Source organism: Trichophyton rubrum (genome assembly GCF_000151425.1).
Source record: "Trichophyton rubrum CBS 118892 genomic scaffold supercont2.1, whole genome shotgun sequence".
In the NCBI taxonomy this organism is placed as follows: Eukaryota; Fungi; Ascomycota; class Eurotiomycetes; order Onygenales; family Arthrodermataceae; genus Trichophyton; species Trichophyton rubrum.
Genome location: NW_003456428.1, coordinates 3,769,438 through 3,793,837, shown reverse-complemented (window position 1 = coordinate 3,793,837; position 24,400 = coordinate 3,769,438). Strand labels below are relative to the sequence as shown.

At 48.1% G+C, this 24,400-nt stretch overlaps 6 protein-coding genes across 6 annotated transcripts; 3 read left to right on the top strand and 3 right to left on the bottom strand.

Annotated features, from left to right (window-relative positions):
- Position 1: 1 nt before the first annotated feature.
- On the bottom strand, positions 2-2,098 carry TERG_11716 (uncharacterized protein). Its single transcript, XM_047750786.1, has one exon. The coding sequence runs from the start codon at positions 511-513 to the stop codon at positions 124-126; it is 390 nt and encodes a 129-aa protein (XP_047605422.1). The 5' UTR covers positions 514-2,098; the 3' UTR covers positions 2-123.
- A 5,705-nt stretch (positions 2,099-7,803) lies between these two features.
- Positions 7,804-9,488, top strand: TERG_01437 (uncharacterized protein; the record flags this gene model as incomplete). Its single annotated transcript, XM_003239404.2, has 3 exons — positions 7,804-8,056; positions 8,135-8,235; positions 8,295-9,488. Exons 1-3 carry the CDS (start codon positions 7,903-7,905, stop codon positions 9,486-9,488), a joined length of 1,449 nt encoding a protein of 482 aa, XP_003239452.1. The 5' UTR covers positions 7,804-7,902.
- A 1,939-nt stretch (positions 9,489-11,427) lies between these two features.
- Positions 11,428-12,441, top strand: TERG_01436 (uncharacterized protein; the record flags this gene model as incomplete). Its single annotated transcript, XM_003239403.1, has 5 exons — positions 11,428-11,475; positions 11,547-11,842; positions 11,919-12,007; positions 12,069-12,277; positions 12,352-12,441. The coding sequence occupies 5 exons, from the start codon at positions 11,428-11,430 to the stop codon at positions 12,439-12,441; spliced, it is 732 nt and encodes a 243-aa protein (XP_003239451.1).
- Positions 12,442-12,600: 159 nt separating this feature from the next.
- Positions 12,601-14,603, bottom strand: TERG_01435 (uncharacterized protein; the record flags this gene model as incomplete). Its single annotated transcript, XM_003239402.1, has 7 exons — positions 12,601-12,901; positions 12,952-13,504; positions 13,569-13,915; positions 13,970-13,995; positions 14,064-14,114; positions 14,187-14,324; positions 14,400-14,603. 7 exons carry the CDS (start codon positions 14,601-14,603, stop codon positions 12,601-12,603), a joined length of 1,620 nt encoding a protein of 539 aa, XP_003239450.1.
- Positions 14,604-15,709: 1,106 nt separating this feature from the next.
- On the top strand, positions 15,710-16,885 carry TERG_01434 (uncharacterized protein; the record flags this gene model as incomplete). Its single annotated transcript, XM_003239401.1, has 1 exon — positions 15,710-16,885. One exon carries the CDS (start codon positions 15,710-15,712, stop codon positions 16,883-16,885), a length of 1,176 nt encoding a protein of 391 aa, XP_003239449.1.
- A 559-nt stretch (positions 16,886-17,444) lies between these two features.
- Positions 17,445-22,380, bottom strand: TERG_01433 (uncharacterized protein; the record flags this gene model as incomplete). The annotated part of the gene is made up of 6 exons (XM_047747760.1): positions 17,445-20,530; positions 20,594-20,694; positions 20,942-21,361; positions 21,424-21,732; positions 21,791-21,914; positions 21,981-22,380. 6 exons carry the CDS (start codon positions 22,378-22,380, stop codon positions 17,445-17,447), a joined length of 4,440 nt encoding a protein of 1,479 aa, XP_047603725.1.
- Positions 22,381-24,400: the final 2,020 nt, after the last annotated feature.

Here is a 24,400-nt window from a genome sequence, read left to right as displayed (position 1 = left end):
TGAGGCAGACGCCCATCCACACCACATCCCGCCAGGCTACAGCATCAAGAACTGGAACCCCAAGGAGGCCCCCATCCTGCTGCTCGGCTCGGTCTTTGACGCAAACTCCCTGGGCAAATGGATCTACGACTGGACTGCCTTCCACCATGGCGCCACCGCCCCCATGGCAGACGTCGCCGGTGATCTCTGGCTGCTCCTCATCAAGCTCGCGGGCAAAGTCAAGCGTGCCGACGAGTGTGCCCCGCTCATCCGATCCACCGAGGCCCGCGAAATGGTCGAAGATTTCCTCGAGTCCGGCGAGCGGCTCTGGGCTCGCTTCAAGAGATTGCTCAAGGCCTGCGAGCATTTCATGTGGAAGGCCGCTAAGCGTGAACACGCCGCTCGCGGAGGCTCCCCTGCCACCATCACCATGGGCCGTAATGCCGGATGCGAGTTTGTGGACTCCATCTTCGGTCGCGACAGAGAGCTCGAGAACACCGAGAAGCTCATGAACAGTGTCAGACTCTGGAACATGCGCTTCGACGCCAACTGTGGTGAACTCCTGCGAGAGGTCTCAAAGTAAACAAAAACAACAATACCCAAAAACAAACAGAAAAAAACAAAACCATACAAAACGACCAAACCACACACACACACACCACAGTTCTACCCAACACTACTATCTTATACTACGCTTTTACCAACATTTACATCTACTATTACAGGATTTCCTTTTGAGATACCCTTACTTACTGGATTGCGTTGCGTTCTGGACGGCATTTGCATGGATGCATTTACATGGACGCGGATCGGACTTTTTCTCCTCCATTATTTTACCATAACCAACCTACCAAAAAGTCTCCCCCAAAGGCCCAAATTAAAAAGCCTCAAAAAACACCGAAAACCCCATCCCAACTACCAAAACGAACAAAAACCAAAAAACCAAAAAAAAAAAAAAAACTACAACCACGTTCTGCTTCTTTCTCGGATGCTGTTTGCGTGTTGCGTTTTTAACTTGTTGATTTGCATGGCTATAAGATACATTTCATCGCCTCCACAGGCATAAAAGACATACCCTTCCTATACCCAATACCCAATACCCAATACCTTTTTTTCAACACCAATAACCGCCTATAATCCACCATCATCTATCTACCGACCTACTTACTTACACGGTTCTGGCGCTCGCGAGTTTTAACGGGATATATTCTCTTTGCTCTGCTCTGCTCTGCTTACTACTGTTTAGTACTTAACTGCTTACTGCTACTGCTTACTTCTGCCTTCAGGTCTGTCTGTCTGGCGTTCTCATTTCCTTGCGTCATTTTCCTTTTGTATGTGCGTTTTTTTTTTTTTTTTTTTTTTTTTCTCCTGTTTTCCACTCGTCTAATTCTTGCTGTCGTTTCTAGCTTCAGTTGGAGTGGGTTGGTCGGGGGTTGGTTCTGGTTTCAGGCAGGCTGGTCTTGTTTGGTTCAGATACCCTTTCCATATCTACGCCTTCCCATCTATCTGTCAACCGCCTACATCATCTGTCTTACTTTTTCTTTGTTTCCTTTCCTTGCCTGATCCAATCTTGTCTTTGATACATCGTCTTGCTTTCCCGCTGCTGCTGCTCCTGTCCTTACTGCTCGCTATCTTTACTGTCTGTCGTCTACTGTCTAGTTTCTTCATTTTTTTTCTTCTTCTCCTTGACTGATTTGAGATACCACTTCTGTTATCGTTCAAGCCTTTTCTATTTCTCTTCTATCTATGTCTACTTTTCCTAATCTATTTTACCATTTACCTACCTAGTATAACCGCCTACCTCTCTCTGCCTTCTACTACCTACCATGCCCGACCTCCTTATCCCTTGCCTACCTACCGACATCCTAACTCCTAACTCCTAGCCCGTAAACCCGCTTCTCTTTCTCTCTTGTACATAAACAAGCCCTTTAATAGAAAATCATAAACATTGTAATACCTTTAAAAACCACTGTCCTCCACCTTAGCTCCCGCCCATCAAATCAAACATACATACAGCACTCTATGTAAGTATCTGCAGCTCCATGCAGCCCAAGTCGTGAACCGGAGATTTCTCAGACATACATCCGTCCGCAGATTGAGCGGGCTGCGGGCACGAGCATGAGTTGATAGGCTGGCCGGCTCGCTGCTATCTATAGTACCTAGGTATAAGATGGCTGATATAGAGCTTAGACCTAGAACGTGCAGCACTTCATATCACATATATGAGACCTCCATTAATTAACCATCCAAACTAGTTAGCTAGTCAAATCGACATATCTTCCGGCGAGAAGGTAAGTGGATCAGTCTAGAGAACTGCTCCGATCCCCTTATTTGAATAACTATCCGTTAAGGCGGACGGGCTGGATGTTGATCTCCCGATAACTAGTCTGTACATAGTTATGTCGCAATCGACATATCTGTGTTTGCTCTCCAGCTATAGCCAGGTATTATAACAACAGGCCAGATCCAGTCTGAAGGATCCGAAGCATGCACCCATGCGGAGTCTGCGTGTACTTGAGATAATTGCAGTGCCACCGACCTTGTCTCGCAATTGAGGCCTTTTTGGGCTAGGTAGTAACCATCGCAACGAACGGTATATTTCCTGTATTACCCCGGCGAGCCTCACTTCAAAGGGCAAAAGTCTATGTCGGAGAGTGAGCTCCGTAAGAGACATATGATATCCTTGGAGTGGTCTGTGAGAACTGATATTGAATCGGGGTCCTTAAATGGATACCGCGGGGTATCTCCGTCTAAGATGCAGCGAAGATTATGGTGAGAAGCATAGCATAACTAGCAAAAGGAATATTAGTTTGAACAAAATTAAAGCGTTATGGGCAGTTAAATAGATAACATGTAGACTCCTAACACTTCCTGTGAGCAGCAATCCATCTCCCACAGGAAACTTGTAGTGTTAGGGTTATTCTGGCCAGATAGCTTCGGGTGGAGGAGTCCTAACAAACTAGACGCTTGTTTGACAACAAATAACTATTCAGCTGAAGCTGCGTCAAGGATGGGCTGGCTTGTTCGGCTCCACCGTCTCGACAAGCTGAGGGAGTGTACGAAAGTTGATAAATTTTTGCTGAGCCGACATGGTAAAAAACGGCGTCTTAACTACCGAGAAAGAAACATAGCAAAGTCCCAAAGTCACTCCTTAACGCACAAGGGCAGGGAGAGTGGAAGAGACAGGGACAAGGACAAGGCAGATAGATAGCCTCTTCAATTCCTTCGACTCCTTGTCTTTCGCATCTCCCTTTTTTGTAATCCAAGGATCTTATCGCTGGCTGCCCAAAGCAAGGCCTCACCCCCCGTCGAGACCGTCCAGGGATCAACAGACCGAAGACCATCGCTTATCTCGGTGTTGCACCGCATGCCTCGCTACTTGAATTCTTCCTTGCAGTTTTTTTTTTCTTCTTCTTTGCTTCCAGGCTGCATTGAGATCGAGTCTTTTGCAGACGGGCGGTGCTGATCTGTGGCGCGCGTGGGATGTGTGTCCTAACTTGATATCAGAAACACACAACGACCTCCAAGGTCGACAGTAGAGAATCTGAGACCACGGCGAAGTTGTCTGCCGACTTCCCGTCAATCGCGGATCTAACGATCAGTCGAAACAAGCCTTTGAGGATCAGCCTGGCAGGTTGCACCACAACCAGAGTCTTGGAATCTCATGGACTGGACAGACCACCCTCGTCTTGACTCGTCCCGTCCGCCTTGCTATAAAGGTTGAGCAGGGCGAGAAAAATCCTCACCTCAAAACTAAAGTTGACCAGGACCCTCGATTGCCTGCATCTTCGTTTTTTGCTGCAAAAAAGTTGTCCGTGAGGTACCGGTACTTCTGCCCCTGGTGCCCCTTTCTTTGCAAAGTCAATCGTCTGAACCCATGTCTTGTGCATCGTCAGGGATAATCCTGGCTCTCTTGGGGAAGCAGGATGATATGCAACTTTTTGAGTCATGTCTTCAATCCAAATGTGAGTAGCCTAAAAGTGCATTCCCTCTGTTGCAAATATTGCGATATTCCTCCATGGAAAGTATAATGATATATCCCTGGGCTATAGAGTACTTACGCGAGCTCTCCCGCTCAAGGATGTCTGTTCGGTAACCATCCCGGCATTCTGTTCCCGGGAATCTACCACATCGTTGGATCTGATCCCTACTTACTTTTCAAAATTCCTTATATCAACCACCCTTGGAGCTGCGAGAGGTTATCCAATGGAGGTGTCATTTGCAACAATAACGTGATATTTACCTTTTATTATGTCAATGGAGTCTGCAAACTGCATTCTCAAAGGTCACGCCTTCATTCTTCCAGGAAATCAGTTTAAGGTGCTCACCACGGTTAGGGATGCTGAATTCCAGTATGAACAGGTATTCCCTGATAGGCGGTCAAAGAGTCACTGAATCCGGTGGTTTTACAATTCCATATACCACGATCCTCGTCAGTGCCAGCCAAGCAGCTATTTAGACGAATCGTCCACTGCATTGGATTCTTCGACTTCGCCATCGATTCAAACACGAGTTGCGTAACTCTTATCCGGGGTTCGTACTTGTTGTCTTCACTTGATGTGCCAGGCAATATACCCAGCAAATATGACATATCAACAGTCTCTCCGCGCATAAGACGTGCCTCCTTACAGTTTTTAAACGCAGGCAAGATAATTCCCTCATACCAACGATTATTTTCTGCAAGAGTATTCCATTGCCAGTTCCCGGTAAATTCACGCTTTGTGACTTCCCATAAAGATATTCAATTTTGTGATATTCATATGATTGTCTAGACGTAACACAATAGTTTGGTCCCGAGGGGCTTTATCCGCCAATAGTAGCAGGAAGTTCACATCTGACAGTTATCCAGGAAGAAAGCAGGATCTCTTTGCAGGTAACCAACTCACTGCCTGCTAGTCTACCCAGTTGCGGCTCTGTGGCGGTTGCCGTTTACAGAAGGGATCGCGCTTGCTGAGTCGAGAAATAAGCGCGATGCAAACGCGCCTTCCTAGTTAGAAGACGGCATAACACCCTCGAGTCGTTCCTTCCCCTTTTGCGCCTATCAACAGCGGATTATAGATGACCTAATTTGGTCCAGCAGAGGCAGGAGCTCATTAAATATCCACAATATGCATCATCAGGCGGCTCAAACATCTTCCTAGTCATATAAGTTAGCTGTTATGGAAGAAAACGAACTAGTTATCGACCGAATGGCTACTCACAGGGTTTTGAAGTCAAATACCAAGTGCGAGTAGCACATAACCACCAGTAATGCCCAAAGAACGTTTTGATCATTCCTGGAGGGACAGCCAATGGAATTGATGACCGAGTTGCATGGATTGATTTTGATAACTAGGCCTGAGGAGACTCGTTGGTAAGCTTAACGCTCGTACTCTCTTGTGTAGTCGCACTCGCATTAATTGAGGAAGCGTACGTATCAGGGTCGGGCCTCCCGGGAAATACAAAAGAGTAGTCAATTTGATGGCTAAAGCGAGGCTCTCGGCTCGTCTCTCTCAGCCAGGGCTGTAGACACTCTCCCAGATTCGGGGCTTCTCAAGTTTTCCCAATCTGGGAGAGTGGCCCCTGTCCTCCGAGAGACTGATATAAAAACTACAACACGAGACCAGGGAAGTGAAGCCCAAATATCAGTGGATTAGCCGAACAGATTTTTATTTTGACCACCCGAGACCCCCTTCCCACGGTGAGCAACCATATTATAGGGTCTTGTTTTTTATTTTGATTCTTTTTTTTTTTTTAAAAAAAAAAAAAAAAAAAAACGTTTGAATTTTTTTATCATTCTAACTACGAGTTGCGTTCATTTATCAGTAAGGACCAGAGTAATTAGCGGGAGATACCGGACCATATCGTCCTTTTTGACCCTGTCAGCTCGCTAAATTTTGGCGAGAGACCTTCTCTTCTGCAATCTACTGGTTTTGCAGTTATAAGTGGCTGTTATATATGGTTTGCTCAGTAGATCCGGATGTGAGTCGATCATTAAGCGACCTGAGCTCGTCTGCAGGATCACTACCAATATCTGCAGCCTCGAAGCAGCCTCTTACGTACATCCATACTCTGCTTCGAACACAGAGTATGCAAGGAAGATGCACTAGAACATGCTTCCGAAGACAGCTCGGTCAGGCAGCAGGCTGACAGGACTTCGCCTATGATGCGTCATGCACGAAAGTCCTCCCCCAGGAGAAGTTTCCTTTCCTTGACATTCTCAGTTTCTCTTCCGAAAGAATATGACCATCCGGACCTCCTTCCGGTGATACTGCCAAACCTTGCTCTTGGAAAGAGATATCTGTAAAAAAAGACAGACCTCATCTGCAGTCATCCCTTAGAGGCCGGAGGTTCCGTACTTGGGTAAACAACCTTCGCTTGCAAGGAGGCCAGCCCAAAGGCATTAGCCATCATCTCAAGTAACAAGACCGATGGCGATGCCGGGGCCTTGATACTTTTCTGATTTCGCCACGCTCGGATTCTTTAGAAAGGGATACAGAAAAGGGGCCAGCTAAAGGGTCTGTGTGAGAAGATACTTCTCTCATCCCCTTTGGGTATCCGTCTCTGGTCCTATCCCACGCTAAAAGAAAAAAAACATCTTGGCCAATGAGGAAGAAAGATCAGCAAATACGGCAATATCTTTCGTTTTATTCCGCTTTACCGTGAAGAGTATATACTTGCATTTTTCGACCAGAGATCGATAGTTGATGTTTAAGGCCGGCCCCGTGAAGCAGCTAGTGTTTATAAGGAGCGGCCGCCGTACGAAGTAGTAGTTTATATCAGACTGGTCTAGTGTCAGCAACTCCTCCGGTTCCCCTCTTGTTATGGGGACACGAGGAGCTAGCGTTTCGGCTTTCCGGGGAAAGCTGTCGTTTTCCATCTCTCCGGGGATGTTGTGGAACAGATTTTATCTCAAGGCAACGACAGTCACAGACTCTGCTTCAGGGCCAGCCTCTCCGCCGTCGACTCGACAAGATGGCTATGTCTTCCTCTTCCAGTTGTGCACACTTCTGCTGCTATGTAGAGGTCTAGCCAGCGTTATGGTTGACGGATTTCCCCGATATGAACATCTTCTCCGCGGTAGGTACGATAGCGATAGGCGAACTGAACGTAGTTCCTCCGACCGCCAAATGGCTTAGAGGGACGCCGTCAGTCTTTGCAGGGTAGGTGTAACAGGCCTGGGGGTCTTATATCCCCCATCGTTATTATCACGTAGTTGTGCTCCGTATAAAGTCGCCATCCTCTCCTCATTTCAAGCCCCCAAGAGCCGCAGATATTGAAATCCGGGGAAGACTCCGATCAAGTACCACCAGGAGCCGCCTTCTAGAAAACAACCAGAACGCCGTGGCAAGGCTTGTTTTCGCTGCCTAAGCAGGCCGCGAGCGGGAAACGAATGGTTCCTGTTCCATTCCCGTGTAGAGAAAAATTTTTAACCCCGAGCAGAGGCGCCTCTGGTTGGCCTGCCGTGCTGAGTGATAGACGGCGTCCTGCTCCAGCAAGAATCCACGGCAGCCCTCAGGCTTAACCGAAGTTTCTTCCCATCTCGTTTGCCTCCACTTGCGCCGGAAATGCTCCGGGAAAGTTCCCTCTTTGCCGTCTTTCGCCCTCTATTCCGTCGTGGATGCCAGATCAGCTGCTGTTATGTGCATCTGTAGCCGTCGAGTAGTTAACCCGCTGGGCGGAACGGACGACAGGAGCTTCTTCTTCTTCTTCGTCTTCTGTGCAAGCCCAGCCCAGCCTAGCCCAGCCGTCTCTTCTCTATTAAAGCCCGACCTGCTCTGATAGAGAGGTATTTAGCCAGAAGCCTCGCTCTGATCGCTCTTCGTCTCGTAAAGCAACAGCTATCCCTGTCAGATCCTGCCTTCGTATCGGTGCAGGCAGTTCGTTGTTAGCCAACCAGCCAGCTCGGAAAGCCGGCGCACAGAGAGAGAGAGAGATCTCGAAATGGCAGACGAAGTCATCGAGCTCGAGGGGAAGCCGGGGCCTGAGCAGACCGTTGTCATCGACGAGAAGAGAGAGAAAGCATTGATTGCAAAGATTGACAGGCACATCGTCCCGTTTCTCGTTGGCCTGTATCTGTTCAGCTTCCTTGATCGAGGTTTGTTCTGCCTTTTGTCTGTCGCGCGACTTTACTAGTAAAAAGAAGCCACCACAGCTGACAAGTTGACGTCTCCAGTGAACATTGGAAATGCCAGGCTCTACGGCCTCGAGGAGGATCTGGGGCTGAAAGGAAATCAGTATCAGATTGCTGTCTCCATCCTCTTCATCCCATACTGCGTGAGTGGTATCCCGTTCGTGACAGGAAAGAGACGGCCACCCGCTAACAGCAAGGACAGCTCCTCGAAGTCCCCTCGAACCTGTTGATCCGACGATTCACTGCCTCCCGGTACATCTCAGTCATAACGACGATATGGGGTCTCGTGGCCACTCTGTCGGGAGTCACCCAGAACTTCGCCGGCATGGTGGTCTGCCGGTTCATCCTGGGAGCTGTTGAGGCTGGCCTGTTCCCCGGTCTGATCGCTTACATGACGCTCTTCTACGGGAAAAGGGAGATCGCCCTACGAGTAGGATATCTCTTCAGTGCCGCTGCCGCCGCCGGTGCGTGCGGTGGCCTTCTAGCCTACGCCATCGGGTTTCTGGATGGCACTGCTGGCCTCAAGGGATGGCGGTGGATCATGATCCTCGAAGGTATCCCGTCGTTCTTGATAGGAATAGCCACATGGTTTGGGCTCGCAGATGACCCAGATACGGCTTACTACCTTACTGAAGAAGAAAAGGAGATTGGGAGAGCCCGTCGAAGACGTGAGATCGGCCAGACGGACTCCGCGCAGCTGTTCCATGTTGCCGATGCCAAGGAGGGCGCAAAGGACTGGACCATCTATCTATTCTGCCTTGGCCAATTCGGCACTGACGCCGTGCTATACGGGTACAGTACCTTCTTGCCAACCATCATCCAAGCCTTCGGAGACTGGACTGGGCCCCAGGTGCAGGCGTTGACCATTCCATGCTATGCTCTGGGTGCAATCACATATCTCATCATTGCTTGGTTCAGTGATCGATGGCAGAAGAGAGCCGTCTTCACCATAGCCTTCACCTGCGTTACCATACTGGGATATGGCTTGTTGATCTCTGACACCTCCTCGGGCGTACACTACTTTGGCTGCTTCCTCGTTGCCTGTGGTGTCTATGTTGCTGTCGGACTTCCTACCGCCTGGTTGCCAACAAACCTTCCACGATTCGGCAAGCGTGCATTCGCTACCGGCCTGCAGCTCACTCTGGGAAACACATCCGGCATCGTCACCCCGTTCTTGTACCCTCACCATACCGCTCCTCGCTATGTCATGGGCCATGCCGTCACTCTGGCGCTCGCTGGCCTTTCCGTCTTGATCTATGGTTTCATGTGGTTCCATTATTCACGCATCAACAGGGCTCGTGCAGAGGGTAAGGAAGACTACAAGATCGAGGGCATGACCCACGAGGAGGTACAGGAGATGGGTGATCGTAACCCTCTGTTCAGATATAGCACCTAAATCTGTTCCTGTTTTCAACGAGTTGGTTTGGATATCTATCTTTTTTTTTTTTTTTTTTTTTTTTGAGGCACGGATTGCTCGTTATCTAGCGTGTCCTCTTCTATGCACCACCAGATCGTTAGATCATCAAGATGCGCATTTCACATACACTAGCATGACTCTCGGCCCAAGAACCCATAGTTAAAAGCAGTTAAAAATAAAAATAAACCGTTCCATCTTTTATTCATGCGTCATCATCTTTAGCCTTCCTGTCAGTTGGTTTCCCTCTTTTTCCCCGATTGAGCAATATAAACAAACGTCAACATTACATCACAGGTTGCGAAACAAGGAGCATATTCAACCACTAGCAGATCGCCTTCAGGCATATTAACCACTGCAAAAAATCTTGACGGTAGTGAATTGGCCTAGTGCCGGTCGAGTTAACCTACAACACAAGGGTCACTCCGCACCATTACTTCACCCGAACTATGAACCGGAACAGGCCGGATCCTTCCAAAGAAAACATAACACCAATTGATTCTGTAATGCCATGGCATCCCCACGCCCGAGACAAGAGTATACCATCCTCCATGAGTAAAACACGACATCTAACTATCCAGAAATTAAGCAGAAAAACAGGGTACGTGATCTCACAGGCCTCATAGCTAGTTGGTAGATAGTGGATATTTCTCCACACGATCAAAGATCTGTCCCAACACTCGTCTCTGCCAGCGGCTTCATCGGGGATTAGAGTCATCTTCATCTGTTTGTTGGCTATCACCCACAAGATATGTATCCAAATCAAAATGGTCCCTATAGAATAACCGGACATAGTATCAGCCAGTGGTGAATATGTCCTATGTACTTTCAACTAACGACAGAACCTGTTGACCAGTGATGAGAAACGCATGAGTGGATGACGCAGTGGAGAATTGGCCATCAACATGGACACCACTTTTAGGTCATAGTGTAGGAGACCAGAACCAGACGTAGTCATTTCGGGGAAAAACTTCCACCATTAAAAGCCCAGATAAAGAGCTGATCCAAGGTCTCGGACGCCAACGAACGCTCCGGCAAGATGGAAGACTCCCTATCCCCATGGATTCGCCAACTAAACGAAGCTGTCGTTGATGTTGGTTGTTGTCGTTCCAGAACTTGAAGAAACCAAATAAGAATCGAGGACCCACTTCGATAATGTCACGTGGAACTTCTAAAGCTTATGGATTAACTTTGATCCGTGAATTAAGGTTTCCCACCATTCCAAAGTTGGAACTGCCGAGGCCCAGAACTTCCAAGCAGGTTACAAAAAGTCCGTAAACATTTTGATTTAAGGAATTCATTTACCCACAGATCTACGGCATGGTTAAAGTAGCTCTGGAGTTTCTGGTTCTGATAAATGGTAACAATGAAGATGAGACGTCATCAGCAGCTATCAAAAATCGCGAGCGTCTTTTGTTTTAGTGAACGGAAACAAGGCGCCCCGTGCCCTCGGGCCGCAACTACTGAGTAACAGGTAGGTGGTGAACTGATCATCCAGCCATGGCAAAGAGGCTGCGGGTTCGCTAAGTACCTCTCGGCCATGGTTGGTAATGGAGTCAAGCAAGGCTTGCTGTCATGAAAAATGCCCCCAGGGTTGGTATTAATAAAGAGCTCTGTGAGGGGCTCAACCGTGTATAGGTTACACACGGACGTAAGCCCGGAGTTAAGGCTTTGGGCAATTCCGTGCTCACTAATACTCCGCATAGCTGATTAACCACAAACCCTGAGCCTTTTCCATACCTTCTTTGCAGTAAGATGAAGAAGCACAGCGGTTGTAGGAGTTGGATTTCTTGAATATCTCTATAACAGACTGCAATTACGTACGTGTTGCATCCTTAGCCACCCCAACTTCAGCTTGCCATAACAACACCTAGCAAGTGTCGTCATCAAATATCTTGTCAAGCTGCCTATAACAAACACTATGGCAGTAAAGACAGTGGCTGTTATCGCAGGCGTCGGCCCGGGGACGGTATGTTGGGTTCCATGCACGCCCTATGTATCCACTTCATAGTGTTAATAATGCTGATCTTTCACTACCAGGGAGCTTCTATTGCTCGCCGCTTTTCTCAAAACTACCCAGTAGCTCTCCTGGCTCGCAACCCAAAGAACTACGAGGGAGTTGTCGATGATATCATTAAAGGTGGTGGAGAAGCCGTCGGGTTTAGTGCAGATGTATCAGATGCAAGCAGCATTAACCGTGCATTTGCGGAGATCGACAAGGCTTTTCCTGGCAGTCTGCTCGCTGCTGCTGTATACAATGTTGGCGGAGGCCTTTCTGTAAAGCCCTTCCTGGAGCTGAGCGAGGATGAGTTCACTCAGGGATTCAAAACTAATGGGTATCTGTTCCTTTAACCCCGAGCAGTGGTCATAGCTATCAATTGATACCTTAGGCTAACTATTTCATTATCAAAGATTGGGAGGCTTCCATTTCTCTCAGGCTGCCATCCCACGGCTCCAAAAGGCTACTGAGCTGGAGCTTCCTCCTACATTGATATTTACCGGTAACTATTGGTACCCGAACATCTGATTAGTATACATTACATATTGATATTAGATCATTAGGTGCCACTGCAAGTCTCAAGGCGTCAGCAAAATTCTCATCGTTTGCGTCAGGCAAGTTTGCTTTGCGAGCTGTGGCGCAGTCATTGGCTAGAGAGTTTGGTCCCAAGGGCATACACGTCTGTCATGCCATTGTTGATGGAGTTATCGACATTGAACGGACAAGCCATATCCAATTTGGCTCTCCTGATTCAAAGCTAAACCCTGATGCTGTAAGTATCCAGGTGTCTGATACTGAGTCTTCCCTGCAGCCAGCACTGCTCGAGGTGCTAATTTATCAAACTAGATTGCCGAAACATACTGGCACCTACATTCCCAGCCAAGAACGGCATTCACACATGAGATTGATCTACGTCCGTACGTAGAGAAATGGTAACTTACTTAACTTAGCTTCTCAGCCTTTCTTCAAGCCTTTTTCATAATTGATGGTGTATACGGAAAATTGTCAACCTGCCTCCCTCCTAAGCTACTGGAACTAACATTGAATACTCCCAAACAAAAAATTGTTAACATTCCTCTAATCTAAAACGTAGTGTCAAGCTATCGTACTCACAAACCATCCATTTTTCTCATTATATAGATCATAAGGAGTGACTCCAGTGAGTATCGGGTACCGTGGTTGCCCATACTTATCCGTACACCGCACTGGATCATTAATGCAAGTGGCCAGCATCTGTCCTACTGCACGGCCTTCAAATAAAGCGCCGTGCAAGTAGCCGTAAAACTCCTGGCTTGTCGCCTCACCAGCAAAAAAGAGTCGGCCAACGTTTGCACGGAGATTTTGGTGTGCCTGCAGACTGGTTGATGGAGGCCAGTTTGAGTAGGAACCATAGGCCCTGTGCATAGTTAGCAAATAATCTATAATAATCCAAGACTGCCTACGTACCAGGGCTCCTGATTCCACCGTGGATACCAAATAGCAGTTGGGTCAGGGATGTTTTCTCCAAACATCATCCGAAGCACTTTCATAATTTCATCCTGGGTCTCCTGGTTTGTTTGGGCTTCGACTCTGCGTGCCTGTTTACCCACAACGGTGCCTACAAGGATTCCAGAGCCTCGGAGAGCACCCGGAAGGTCTAGCGGTTGGAAAAGGGGGTAGTAACCTCTCTCACGGGGGTCAGCGTACATAAGATACTGACTGTTTGGCCAGAATGCTTTGTCGAATTGAAGGAATATCTTAGTATATGTGCCTATCTCAAAACTTGAGATGGCAGATTTTTTCCAGCTAGGGAATGGAGGGTAGAATTGTACCACGTCACGCTGCAAAACTCCCAGTGAAAATGTTGCAACTGCATAATCAGCTTGGATGCAGCCACCGTCGTTGGTTACGACAGTCACACCGTTGTCCGTGTAGTTGACAACCTGAACAACGGTATTCAGGAGCAGTCTAGGATCATTGGGCTGAAGGAATGTGGCAGCCTCGCCTCTTATAAAGGTACCTAGTAGTTTCAAATAGCCAACTTGTCAAAAGCGAAAGCCGAAAGAATAGGGGGGGTTACTTACTGTAGCCCCTTTGGTCATAGACGAAAAGGTTGTCATCGGAAAAGTGTTTGAAAGTGGCGTTGTCGGCAACAGAGGAGAAAACTGCAGAATTCTCCTCTGGAGTGAAGCTAGATTCGAAGTCACTGCTGAACCAGTCTGCAAACTGTGCATGTGCATTATTCGCAGCTGGATTCCATCCCATAAATCGAAGGGCCGCACGGACAGTTTTGTCTTGAATATTATTCTTTAACATTGACCCGGCATGAGTAACCACCTTTTCCATAGCAGATGCTGCATTTGCTATTATCTTGGAAAAATCATTCTTGCCGGTCCTATCGTATGTTGTTTTGTTGTCATAGTCTGTCGCCCTGTATGGACGCGATAAGCAACTTTAGTGGAATGTCATATTGCTAACAACTTACAGGGCTTGAAGTTTGTATTTTTCAGCCTTGAAGTAGCATTAGTCAGGCCAGTTCAACAAAAAACTGTAATTTGCTTGTGTTAAGCTTTACATACCAGTGTGAATATCGGATTTTCCGGGCGGTTGCCTCCGCCTAGCCCTTCAACCTGTATATGAAGTGATAGTTAACCTAGTTTTGCTCTGGTATAATCTGGGGTTTATCTCAATAAAGGGCCTACCCAGTTTGCACCAGCCTCAACGGTATATGGGGATCCGTCTCTCTTCTTCCCAAACTTGACATTATGTAAACGCCCGCCAATTCTATCTTGGTATTCAACAATGATAAAATCTGTCATCGATCGGTTTGCAAGTGTTTGCTAAATTGATCAGGGTATCTTCGGTTAATTCCTCAAAATTCATTACTATGTAGCACTGAGGCAATGAGAGCCTACCGCAGTAGTAATCCCAGCAACACCTGCACCTCTGTATTCTGTAAGTATACCAGCAAATAAAATGACAAAAATTGTCAGTGAAACATAAAGGATTGCGACTTTCGTCTTTCGGCAAGCAGGTTCTTTCTGCCCTTGTTCAATAGGTTTTCCATGGATGATAGGTATCCCAAGACAAGGTGCGAGAAACACGAAATTGAGCCTCATGTTGACTGAGTATATTTCCAGCTAGTGACAACCTAAAAGGGAGACAATGACAAGAGAAGGCGAGGTCTCAAGAGTACATTCGACACTCCAAATTATGCACCCTCTCCTTGGGAAACATGGAAGGGACCCGGGCATTCTGGAACGACAGTCCCATTTATAAGTTCTCTTTCACAAAGCCCCAAATTTGAGGCCTCGAGCGGGGGAACGGTCTACTTGATGGTCAGACCAAGTAGCAATCGGCTGCTTGCTAGTGAAGCAAAGCCATTTGATATTACTGGCTACACATCGTCAGCTGGAGGGCATATCCGCGTTACATCAGCGGCTTGGTATGCAATAGGTAGTTGGCTAGTTAACTAGTTCTGTCTTCGGACCGGACTTGTATTCTGGGGTGGTCTCAAAAATCCAGGCGTGGTCCACTGCAGCATGGGTGGACAGCCGCCTGCCACAGAGCTACTCCATTGCTTGAGAGGATATAACACTCATCACTTATTGGCTTTTTAGAGACACAAGAGAGCTATTATACTGCTCAAGGACAAGGGCAGCGAGTACTTCAACTTGCATCTCTCCTCACGGGGCGACGTCCATGTCACGCGGTCAGGACAAACCGAAGGCTGCCTGCGTGGCAGAAACATCACTAGGTCCTCCTCCATCATTGCTGGCCCCCGCGCTGTCCAACATCAGAGCTCGCACTCCGTCAAGCAACGCAATTTGGTGCGAGCATGCAAGCAGGCTCCTTCATTGCGGGTTAGGCGCGCGAGGCGAACCAACCGCCTGCTTTCTCCGTGTTTGTTGGATGCAAAAACATTGGGATCTGGACGTGGTTGAAGGCCGGAAAAAGAAACGACAAGAAAATAAAAACAAAATAATAATATGCTTATGTAACAAAACGTCCCATTACATAAGTGATAGCTATCACGTGATAAAGATAGTATCACATGATTGTTGACTAAGCAGAATCAATAAACACCGAGACAAACTTGGAAATATCAACGTCGAGCAACAAACAGCTGAACAACTCCAACTGTGACGGGATATCACAGCCTCCTCTCCACGACTTCCGAAGATATACCTCTCGATTCAGCCAATATATCTCCGGTGAAAGAATCATGGTGTTGAACCCGCAACAAACAGGCTTTTCGGACGACTCGCCACCGTCGGATAGCGATTCATACTTCTCAAGCTCCGAGTATTCAGAAGGCGGACAGCTTTCTCGGTTTGCCAAATATCCCACACGAGTTGAATTGCCGCCATTTAGCCTCATCAAGCGGATATTTTACTGGACCGAGGCCAACTACCAACGAAGCATTGGCCGCCTAATCGAAGACCGCTTGGACTTCATCCGCGTGATCACCAATCGGTTCCCAACCCAAGAAGAGACGGATGCGTTAGTTTCGCAAGCTTCGACTATGCAGAACATGCCTTGTTACGGAGGGGTTGCGGGCCTAGCTGTAGGATCGTTTATTGCAAAATCGAAAAATGCTGCAGAAGAGGCAGTCTCCAAAAAGTCAGCCAGCGAACACTTTACTCCAAATCAGAGTCGACCTCTACTCAAGCTGAACCCAGGTGAACTGAAAGGCAGACTCATAAGAGCTTCATTTATATTGCCGATATTTGGATTTGTTGGTCTCGCCATCGGTGAGGTCGTCGGTGAGGCATTTTCCAAAATCAGTATGTCCACAGACCCCAGATTAGTTCCTCTTTTAAAGGAGGTTGGACAATTAGACCAGAAGGAGGTTATGGCTCGTATTAGGCGGCACAATGCAGAAAGATTAGCAGCGGCTCGTCGCCAACGTAACAATGTGCATCCTGCCCCTCAGCCTCAACGTTCGGAATATTATGCTGCCAATGATACCAGTCCTACGAACACATATGGTCAGCAAGGAACCACTGAATCTTCCTATTACCAGCCTGACATACAGGCAGGATATAGCAACCAGTCAACCATGGGGGATTCGAAAATCCTCAGAGAGACCTATCGACAGGGAGAAACTTCGGAGTATTCCACTTCATCTTCATATCCTGGCACAAATGATTATTCGAGAGAATGGAGACAACAGCAGACATACCCTCCCGCTCGCGACAACTCTACTTCTAGTACAGAGGGGAAGAGTTTCTGGGATGACGATGCAAGCCCTGTAAGCCCAGAGCTCACATCTACCACTGACTTATCATCATCCCCTACCCCACGCTCCGGAAGTGCCTGGGCGCGTATTCGCCAGCAATCCATGGGTGATTCCTCTTCAAACAGTGGGAGTAATAACACTTCCTCATCGGGATGGTAGAGTCGCCAGATTAATGGCAGCGAGTCGCACCTTATTACTATAATAACGTACTTGTAAAATTTTAATCAATATACCAATTCTCTATGTAACAATAGGCATAACAATGCAAAATCTAGCATGATTCTATAACTGGAGTTTGTGGATAAAACGTTATTATCAAGCTCCTGATTCAATTGATTAATATCTACAATATAGCGAATATATTTCGGCCCGTTTAGATAGACAGCGGCGGATAGCTAAAAGTGACCGGTGATAAAGATAAATGGGTCATTAATAAGAATAACCGTAAGAATTTAGGTAGGATCAAATAGGGCGAAGATTAGCCAAGCCCGTGAATACCACTAAGACATCAACATAAACCAGAAAACATCGCTCGAGAGATAGACATATGATCAGGTCGTAAGATAATTACCAAAGTGGTCCAAAGAAAATTGGAAAATGAATAGAAATAGTAACAAGGAATTGAGTAGTAAAATGGGTATCGGTATCTAAACAAGCACCCACACTCAAACTCACTTCAACAACTCAGATGCGAAATAGAAAAAAGGAATTAATTAAACTAGATTCTGTTTTCAATCGGACCGTTTATCGCCAGGCTTTCGTATGGAGAACACACATCCTGTCGGTCTGAAGCAGGGGAACGTCCATTACGGGGTCGACTTGAGCTCCTCATGCGGTCAGTAAGGTTGCGAAACTTGAATTGTACATTATCGTTGACACTCCTGCCTCGTTTGTGGGGATCAGCAGATGCTCTCATGTTGCCTTCTAGCTGGTGCAGCGATTGCTGATGTGCGGGCAATGATGCTGCGCGGAAGTTGGGGTTCGGGTTAGGGGGACCAAAAAGCCCGGGGCTGTGAGAATCGTCGATCGCAATGTTTATCGTACCGACTCCAGAGATGAGGGAGTTTCGCCCTTCGTCATGCATTGGACCATCATTTTGCACAGATGCAGCTGGCGGCGGTGGTTGGCGTGATGGAGGCGCCGGTGGAGGTGGCGGCGGCGGAGGAGTAGCAGTGGCATGTAGATGTTGCAACTCAGGGAGGAGAGGAGGCGGTGGACCGGAGGGTATACGGGTATGCTCAGCTCGTAGGTTCTCTACTCGGGAATTTTCCAGCGTCATACCCTCGTTTGACGGCTCACGTTTGTGACCTGGAGTTCGGTTTGTCCGGCTACTAGGAAGTTGACGCTGGAAATGAGGATGAGTTGGCATACCATCTTCCGCTGGAATTGGAGCAGACATGGAGCGGGGGATATTGAAAGATGGTCTTCTCTCATAGCTATAGAATGCATCCGGGGGTGGTACTTCAGGTACTTCAGGTGCCTCAGAGTCGTTGTATCCGGTGCTGTATTTAGGATGTCTCATAGCCCTAGGGGTAGCAGGAAGTCCAATTGGCATGGTAAACGGAACGCGCTCATTTAGGCTAGATGGAGTAGGCCCTGTGCTTTTAGACATGGCCCTTTGGCTAAAAGAGCTATTGGATCTACCATGAGTCTGGAGGCCGGGAGAAGGAGAAGGACGACCAGAGAGAATTTGGTTGAGGCTTGCCTCTCCAGGGAGAGGAATGGGAGGAGCAGAAGGCCGACGAGCTAGAGATTGACGGCGAGCCTCAAGCTCTGCCGCAGCAGACCGTTTCCTGCCGTGTTCATCAAGCTGATTGTCAGTTTGGTTATGACCGGGCAGCTGTGGTTGGGATTGCTCATCAGAGTTATATGCCGGGTAGACTGGATCAGAACGATTGCCAGTTTCTCCACTGGTATCACTATCTTTTCCGGTTCCATTCCTCTGTTCGGATGAAGAGTATCGAGGCGCACTTCTACTACGATCGTGACGTCTATTTGCACTCCGCTCTCTGGATTTATAACGCTGTTTCCGCTCAGCATTCAATAGTCTGAACCTGTGGTCGATATCTCCACTGCTTTCGGCGGGAGACATGGGCACAGGGGAGGTTGGTGACCTTATTGAGCGATCGAAATCTCGGCGTCTGCTTGTGCTTCGTCCTGATACCCGGCTTCTAACTCCAGGACTGTTGCTGCGCATTCGACTACTCTTCCTTCCGTTTCGCGACGGCGGCCGAACTCCAACGTAGTCTTTAGAAGAGGACGAGTAGAGAGCAATGTCCTCTGGTGACATAGGAATGGGTGATGATGGTGACCTCTTAGCTGGCTGGATATATCTCTGTTTGCTTCTCCCACGTCCATTAGGGTCCTTCGAGCTTGCTCTTGAGCCAGATTTCCTGTGTGGCTTTTGTCTCTGAGCATGATAACTGGCTCCATCAAGGCTGCTGATATACTTGTCGAGACTTTTTGCACTTAATGGTACACTTGTACCTGACCTTGCGCTTCTGGTAGAGGCAGTCGGACTCATCACACCATCCCCCCTCTCGCCATTTCGGCGGTTAGAGGACGGCTGTTGATAATACATCTCCTCCGATGGCGGGTCCTCTGATGACTGATCGTCCACAGGAGGCCACTGAATCTGCAGCCCATCAGGTTTCCGGGATTGTGAGCCGTTGCTACTACGCTGATTCTGTCCTAATGCAGTCTCCAGCTTGTTTTCCCGGCCCGAAGAGGAGCTCAGGGTCCTATCCGGTGGTACGGCTGTCATGGGCGTTTCCTTCTCCTTCATGGACTCATTTAGTGGGGTGTATCTGGCTGGCGTTAAATACTCAAGGGTCTCCGTAGTAGTTTGGTTCAAGTTTGACGCTGGTGGAGGTACAAGCGGCACGTCAATCACTCTTATTTCTTTGTCGGATTCGGATGACTGGTCAACTGGAAGGCGGCTCCTGGGTGCTGATACAGTTGGGGTAGGATCGTTTGGTGACTCTCCGATGGACGGAAGACGTTCCCTTCCAAAGCTTGCAGGATGGGTACGAGAAACTGGAGTGGTTCCTTGACCTCGGTGACCACCTGGGCGAAGGCTACTATTGTGACCTCCGGGAGAAAACATTTGGTCTCCTAGCCCAGCATCGATTGGGGTAACCCCGGGCATATTGGTAGGGGTTCTATCGGCAGAGGCAAGACCAGGGAACTGGAAGGTAGAGTTATTATTTGAACCAAATGAAGTTATGAGCTTCAGAGATTGATTCTTGAGACGAGAAGTTGGTGATAAGTTATTCAAAGGTGGGCCGTTCATTGGGGCCACTTGGTTTTTCTCTGAGGGTGGGTTGGAGCCAGAGGGATGACTTGTAGGGCCTTTCCAAGATACGGGATTTGCCGTTTCAGTACAGGAGAAACAACGCAGTGCTAAGTGCTGCTGTGAGTTGATAGCCGCGTGTTCTCCCCATTTGCGAACAAGGTACGATTGCCTGGACCATGCAGCTGGTGTCAACAAACAACTTAGAAGCACGGCTTCCATAAACTGGTTCCTGGACACATAAAGCTCAACAGCAAGTTCTCCTTCCCCAATACCCATCAAGACCGCTGCGGCTGCGTGGGGGTCATTGGAAGCTATGAGTTTTTTCGCAAGTGCCTGGCCAGGCTCCTTTGAGGCTTCTTTCTTGGTCAATAAGCTAAGGGCCATGATCATCCAATTGACATACGAAGAGGTTGATGCTTCAACCATAGGCGCCATTATATCAGACTCAGATGGAAGTAGCCACCTTGCTAGGATAGCAGAGTGTTGTGAGCCATAGGTATGTTGTTTGACTAATAAACATCGTTAGCTGGTGATGAAAGAAGGAATATAGGAACATCCAGGTAATCTCTTACATTCACTCCGTATCAGGTCTTCAATGTTTCCCTCCCATCCAAATATCACTGTCAACATCTGCCTTCGTAGTTCATCCGGTCCAAGGTTTGGGTCATCAAATCTGCGAGAAGGATTTATTGATACGCTATTTAATCGAACGCGTATGTAGGGGAAGAGGTCGGTAACCGGGTCATCCCAAATTCCAGGAATAGAAACAGTGCGCTGAGCGCGAGATCTGATCTATCTGCTCATCCACGCCACTGGCCATCGTCATGTGTGATCTTCGTATATCTGCAATCTTAGGAGACCCAAGGGAGAAGGTGGTTGCTGAACCACTATAATTGGAGCCAGGAGGGCGAGGAGCATACGGTGTGCGGTTCCGGGGCCTAGAGCCATTCGAAATAGGCACACTGTATCCTGATCCCGGACTCTTTGAAGCCTCAGCACGAACCAAGTCAAGTTTAGACTCAACGCCAGGCAAAGACCCTTGTGATGGACGGCTTTTGTGTTTCTGTTCAGATGCAGTGTGTTTTGCCAAAGTCTCGACTGTGAGGGCACTCTCGGCAGCTGGGGGCTGCTCGACAGGTAGATCTGGTTTCTGCGGAACGTGCTGTGCATTTGCAACCATTACGGCGTTTGCTACATCATACTGTTGTATAGTATGATTCGGGCCCATCGTGAAAAGTGTAGCAGTAGGCCCATAGTTTGCTATACCTTGAACACCTTGGATGGTTGGTATTGTTTCATACGAAACATTTTTGGTTCTGACATCCCACGCCAAACTCTCCCTATATTAAGCGTTAGCAGCTTCAAGAGTAATTGGGTATGGTCTCTGAGGATTGTCGCTAACCCATCGTTATGCTGAACAATGCGGCCGTTCTTCGACCAAGCCAACCATTTGGGACTGGTGTTATTTGATTCCGATTTCTTCAAAGCTCTTATAACTCGAGGTGATTCCGTGGATGGCTGCTTGGCTACACTCCAAACAAATAAATCACCATCTATAGTTTGGGATGCCAACATATCGGTTTTCTGCTTGGTCGAAGAAGCATGCCAGGAAAGAGAAATGACAGGTGATGGGCCCCTAGTGGTTGTGAGGGTGTGCAAAATGGTAAATGTTGGAAGAAGGGTAGCAATTAGGATGGAGCCGTTGAGATATCTAATCAATTCAAAGTCAGTAGGAGCATGAATGGCTCGGGGGTCGATCTTGCAATTACCCTATGGCAAAGGTGTTACAATCCATTGTTGGAGCCAAAGCAGTGATTGGATCAAATATCGTGCGGGCAGATATGTGTTCCGAAGTTGACGGCTCAAACAATATGATTTCACCTTTGATGTTTCCTGCAATCCACTCATTAGCTCTGGACAGCGAATTACCTCCGGGTCCAAATAAAAAGCACAACTAACCAAATGCAACATGTCCATTTCGAAGCCATGTAGCAACTCTGATAGGTTCAAATGAGACAAACCGGGTAATTTCTTGACCGGTGAAAAGATCCCATATTATCGCAGTGTGGCCAATGTCATAACTAACCACCAAACGTCCAGCCCCTCTTTCACTAACATTATCAACGGCTATTATCTGAACATCGTCGCGATGACGGTGAAACCTCCGGTCCACGGCCAAGCTGTCATGATGCAGAGCGATGACAGTCGGGCCTTGTGAGAATAGAAACAATGATGCGGTAGCGGCGCAAGGGCTGAGATCATTATTTAACTCGATAGGAGGGCTTGATAGTAAGGCGCCCGAAGCTGAGCGCGAGCCTGAAGATGTCGACATCCGCACTCCATAGTGCTCGGAAGACATTTTCACGGGAAAGGAGTCTGTTGGAGGCGTTAGTTAGGAGGACTGCGCATTGAGTCAGCCGGTAAAGAAGAACAGGACGAAAAGGAATGAAAGCGGCGACAGTAGAAGAAGAGGCAAAGGAGAATGTTTATGATAAGACGGCAGGAGAAAAGAGGAGGGCGCTTGGAGACCTGACTGACTTTGCGGAGGGATCCGTAGGCGCCTTCAGCGCCTTAACCTTGCATGAACAATAGTAAGAGACTCAGCGGCTAAACTCTTTCACAGCGGTTATGGAACAAGACTGCAAGGCGTTATTATTCGAAGATGAGATGAAACTGGAAGATCGAAAACAAGGTCGCAAAATGAAATAGGCGCCGCGGGGCAGAGAGTAGTTAGGCGCTTGGAGTCCAACGGGAAAGTCAACGTAAAAGAAAGATATGCACGGAGTCGAAGATCTAACAGGCTAAATCCTCAATATAAACGGATGTCGAAGGTTTAAGATAAGGGAGGGAGAGAGAGAGATGGAGAGTAGAAGAGCACAGAGGAAGAGACTCTTTAGGAAGAGACATCTGCCATCAACATCAGTCATCCGAAGCTGGAGAGAAAAGGGATGCGAGGAAGAGGGCCTCTGAAGGGGTTAGTCGATGGAAGAGTGAAACGCTTGCCGGAAAGAGAACATCGATGACCCCCAGAACCTTAAAGAAAATGAGTAAATATAGATGATAGTCCAACCGGGCAATGAGGTCAGGTCTCGCAGTTCCTATTTGTGCTTGGTATCGTGTTGACCTGACCTTAAATGGAGACGGCTGGTACGAATGGGGTGGACGGGGGCTAAGACCTAGCGCTGCTGGGGGCGAGCAGTTTTCCCTTCGAGCTTGCTGTGCTTCAAGGAGGGTGGCTGGTTAATCAAGGGTAGAGCTCGCTGTGGGCACCAATAAGCGCCGGCATGGGTCTACTTTTCACTGAACCAATATTAGTATGGAATGGTGCAGGTTGACCATTAAAGAGAGCCTTCTGAGGTTGGCGGCCAGAGTTATGAAACCACTTGGACTTCTCGAAGGGCCGTGGATGAACCTTCCATTATTCACCAGTTAACGTCGCCCATCTCTTGGTGGAGCGTAACTGATTGTGCTCCGTTGGCCGCTGACTTTCTCGTTGTTAACTGGCAAATCCTTGTGTTAAAAGCCAGTATATGCAGTAATATAATATGCCAGGCTCGCCGTCAAGCTCGAGATAAGGACCGCCGGATGGATAAGAATGCAGATAACCGTGCGGGAGGGGAGGAAGGAAAAAAAGCAAGTAGAGTCGATCTCTATCAGTGAGGGCGCCTACTTCATGCAAAATGCGAAAGCGAAATGTCATTGTTAATCTGTAAAGGACAATAGCATCGCAAACCAATATGTTTGGTACATCATGCTAGCCGACCTTCGCCTGACCTCGAAAGCGGTTCTCGTTGAGCATCCAGGCTAGACAGCGTGTCCTCCTCGACTGCCGTCTGCAGGCATGAGACGCCTCGTCAGGGCTTCAATACTCGCCGGGTTGTGAAGAGCGTGGGGCCGGAAGTGATGAAAGTAGCCAAGAGACAAGGATCACAGTTAGTGTCCGTCGCTCTCAGGTTCTTCGGCAACGGGATTGGTTCGAGGGATTGCAGAGAGTTCTTCACGCTGCAGCCCGCATCACAGCAACAACCCAATCACATCTCGACTAAAGGTGATGGCCCGGCTCCACACATCATCGCATGTGTTGCATGAGCACTCGCTGGTGCTCAGGAGCGACGCTTCTTGCCCCCAAGGCGAACAACGCCATCCAGAGAGGGCCAGCTCGTAACGAAAGACGAGGGAAAAGGGAGCAATCGTTTCTTTCTCGAGATTTAAGCCCACCAATCCGCCCCGTGCGTGACGTGTAGCTAGTTGACTAGATAGACTTAGCCAGCATCGCCCAAGTGTGTCTTGGTGAGCTGATGCCGTGCATATGGGGAATTAAGGCTTCGCTCGCTAGCCACTGCGGCCTCGCGGCCTCTGACGAGGATGACCACATTCCA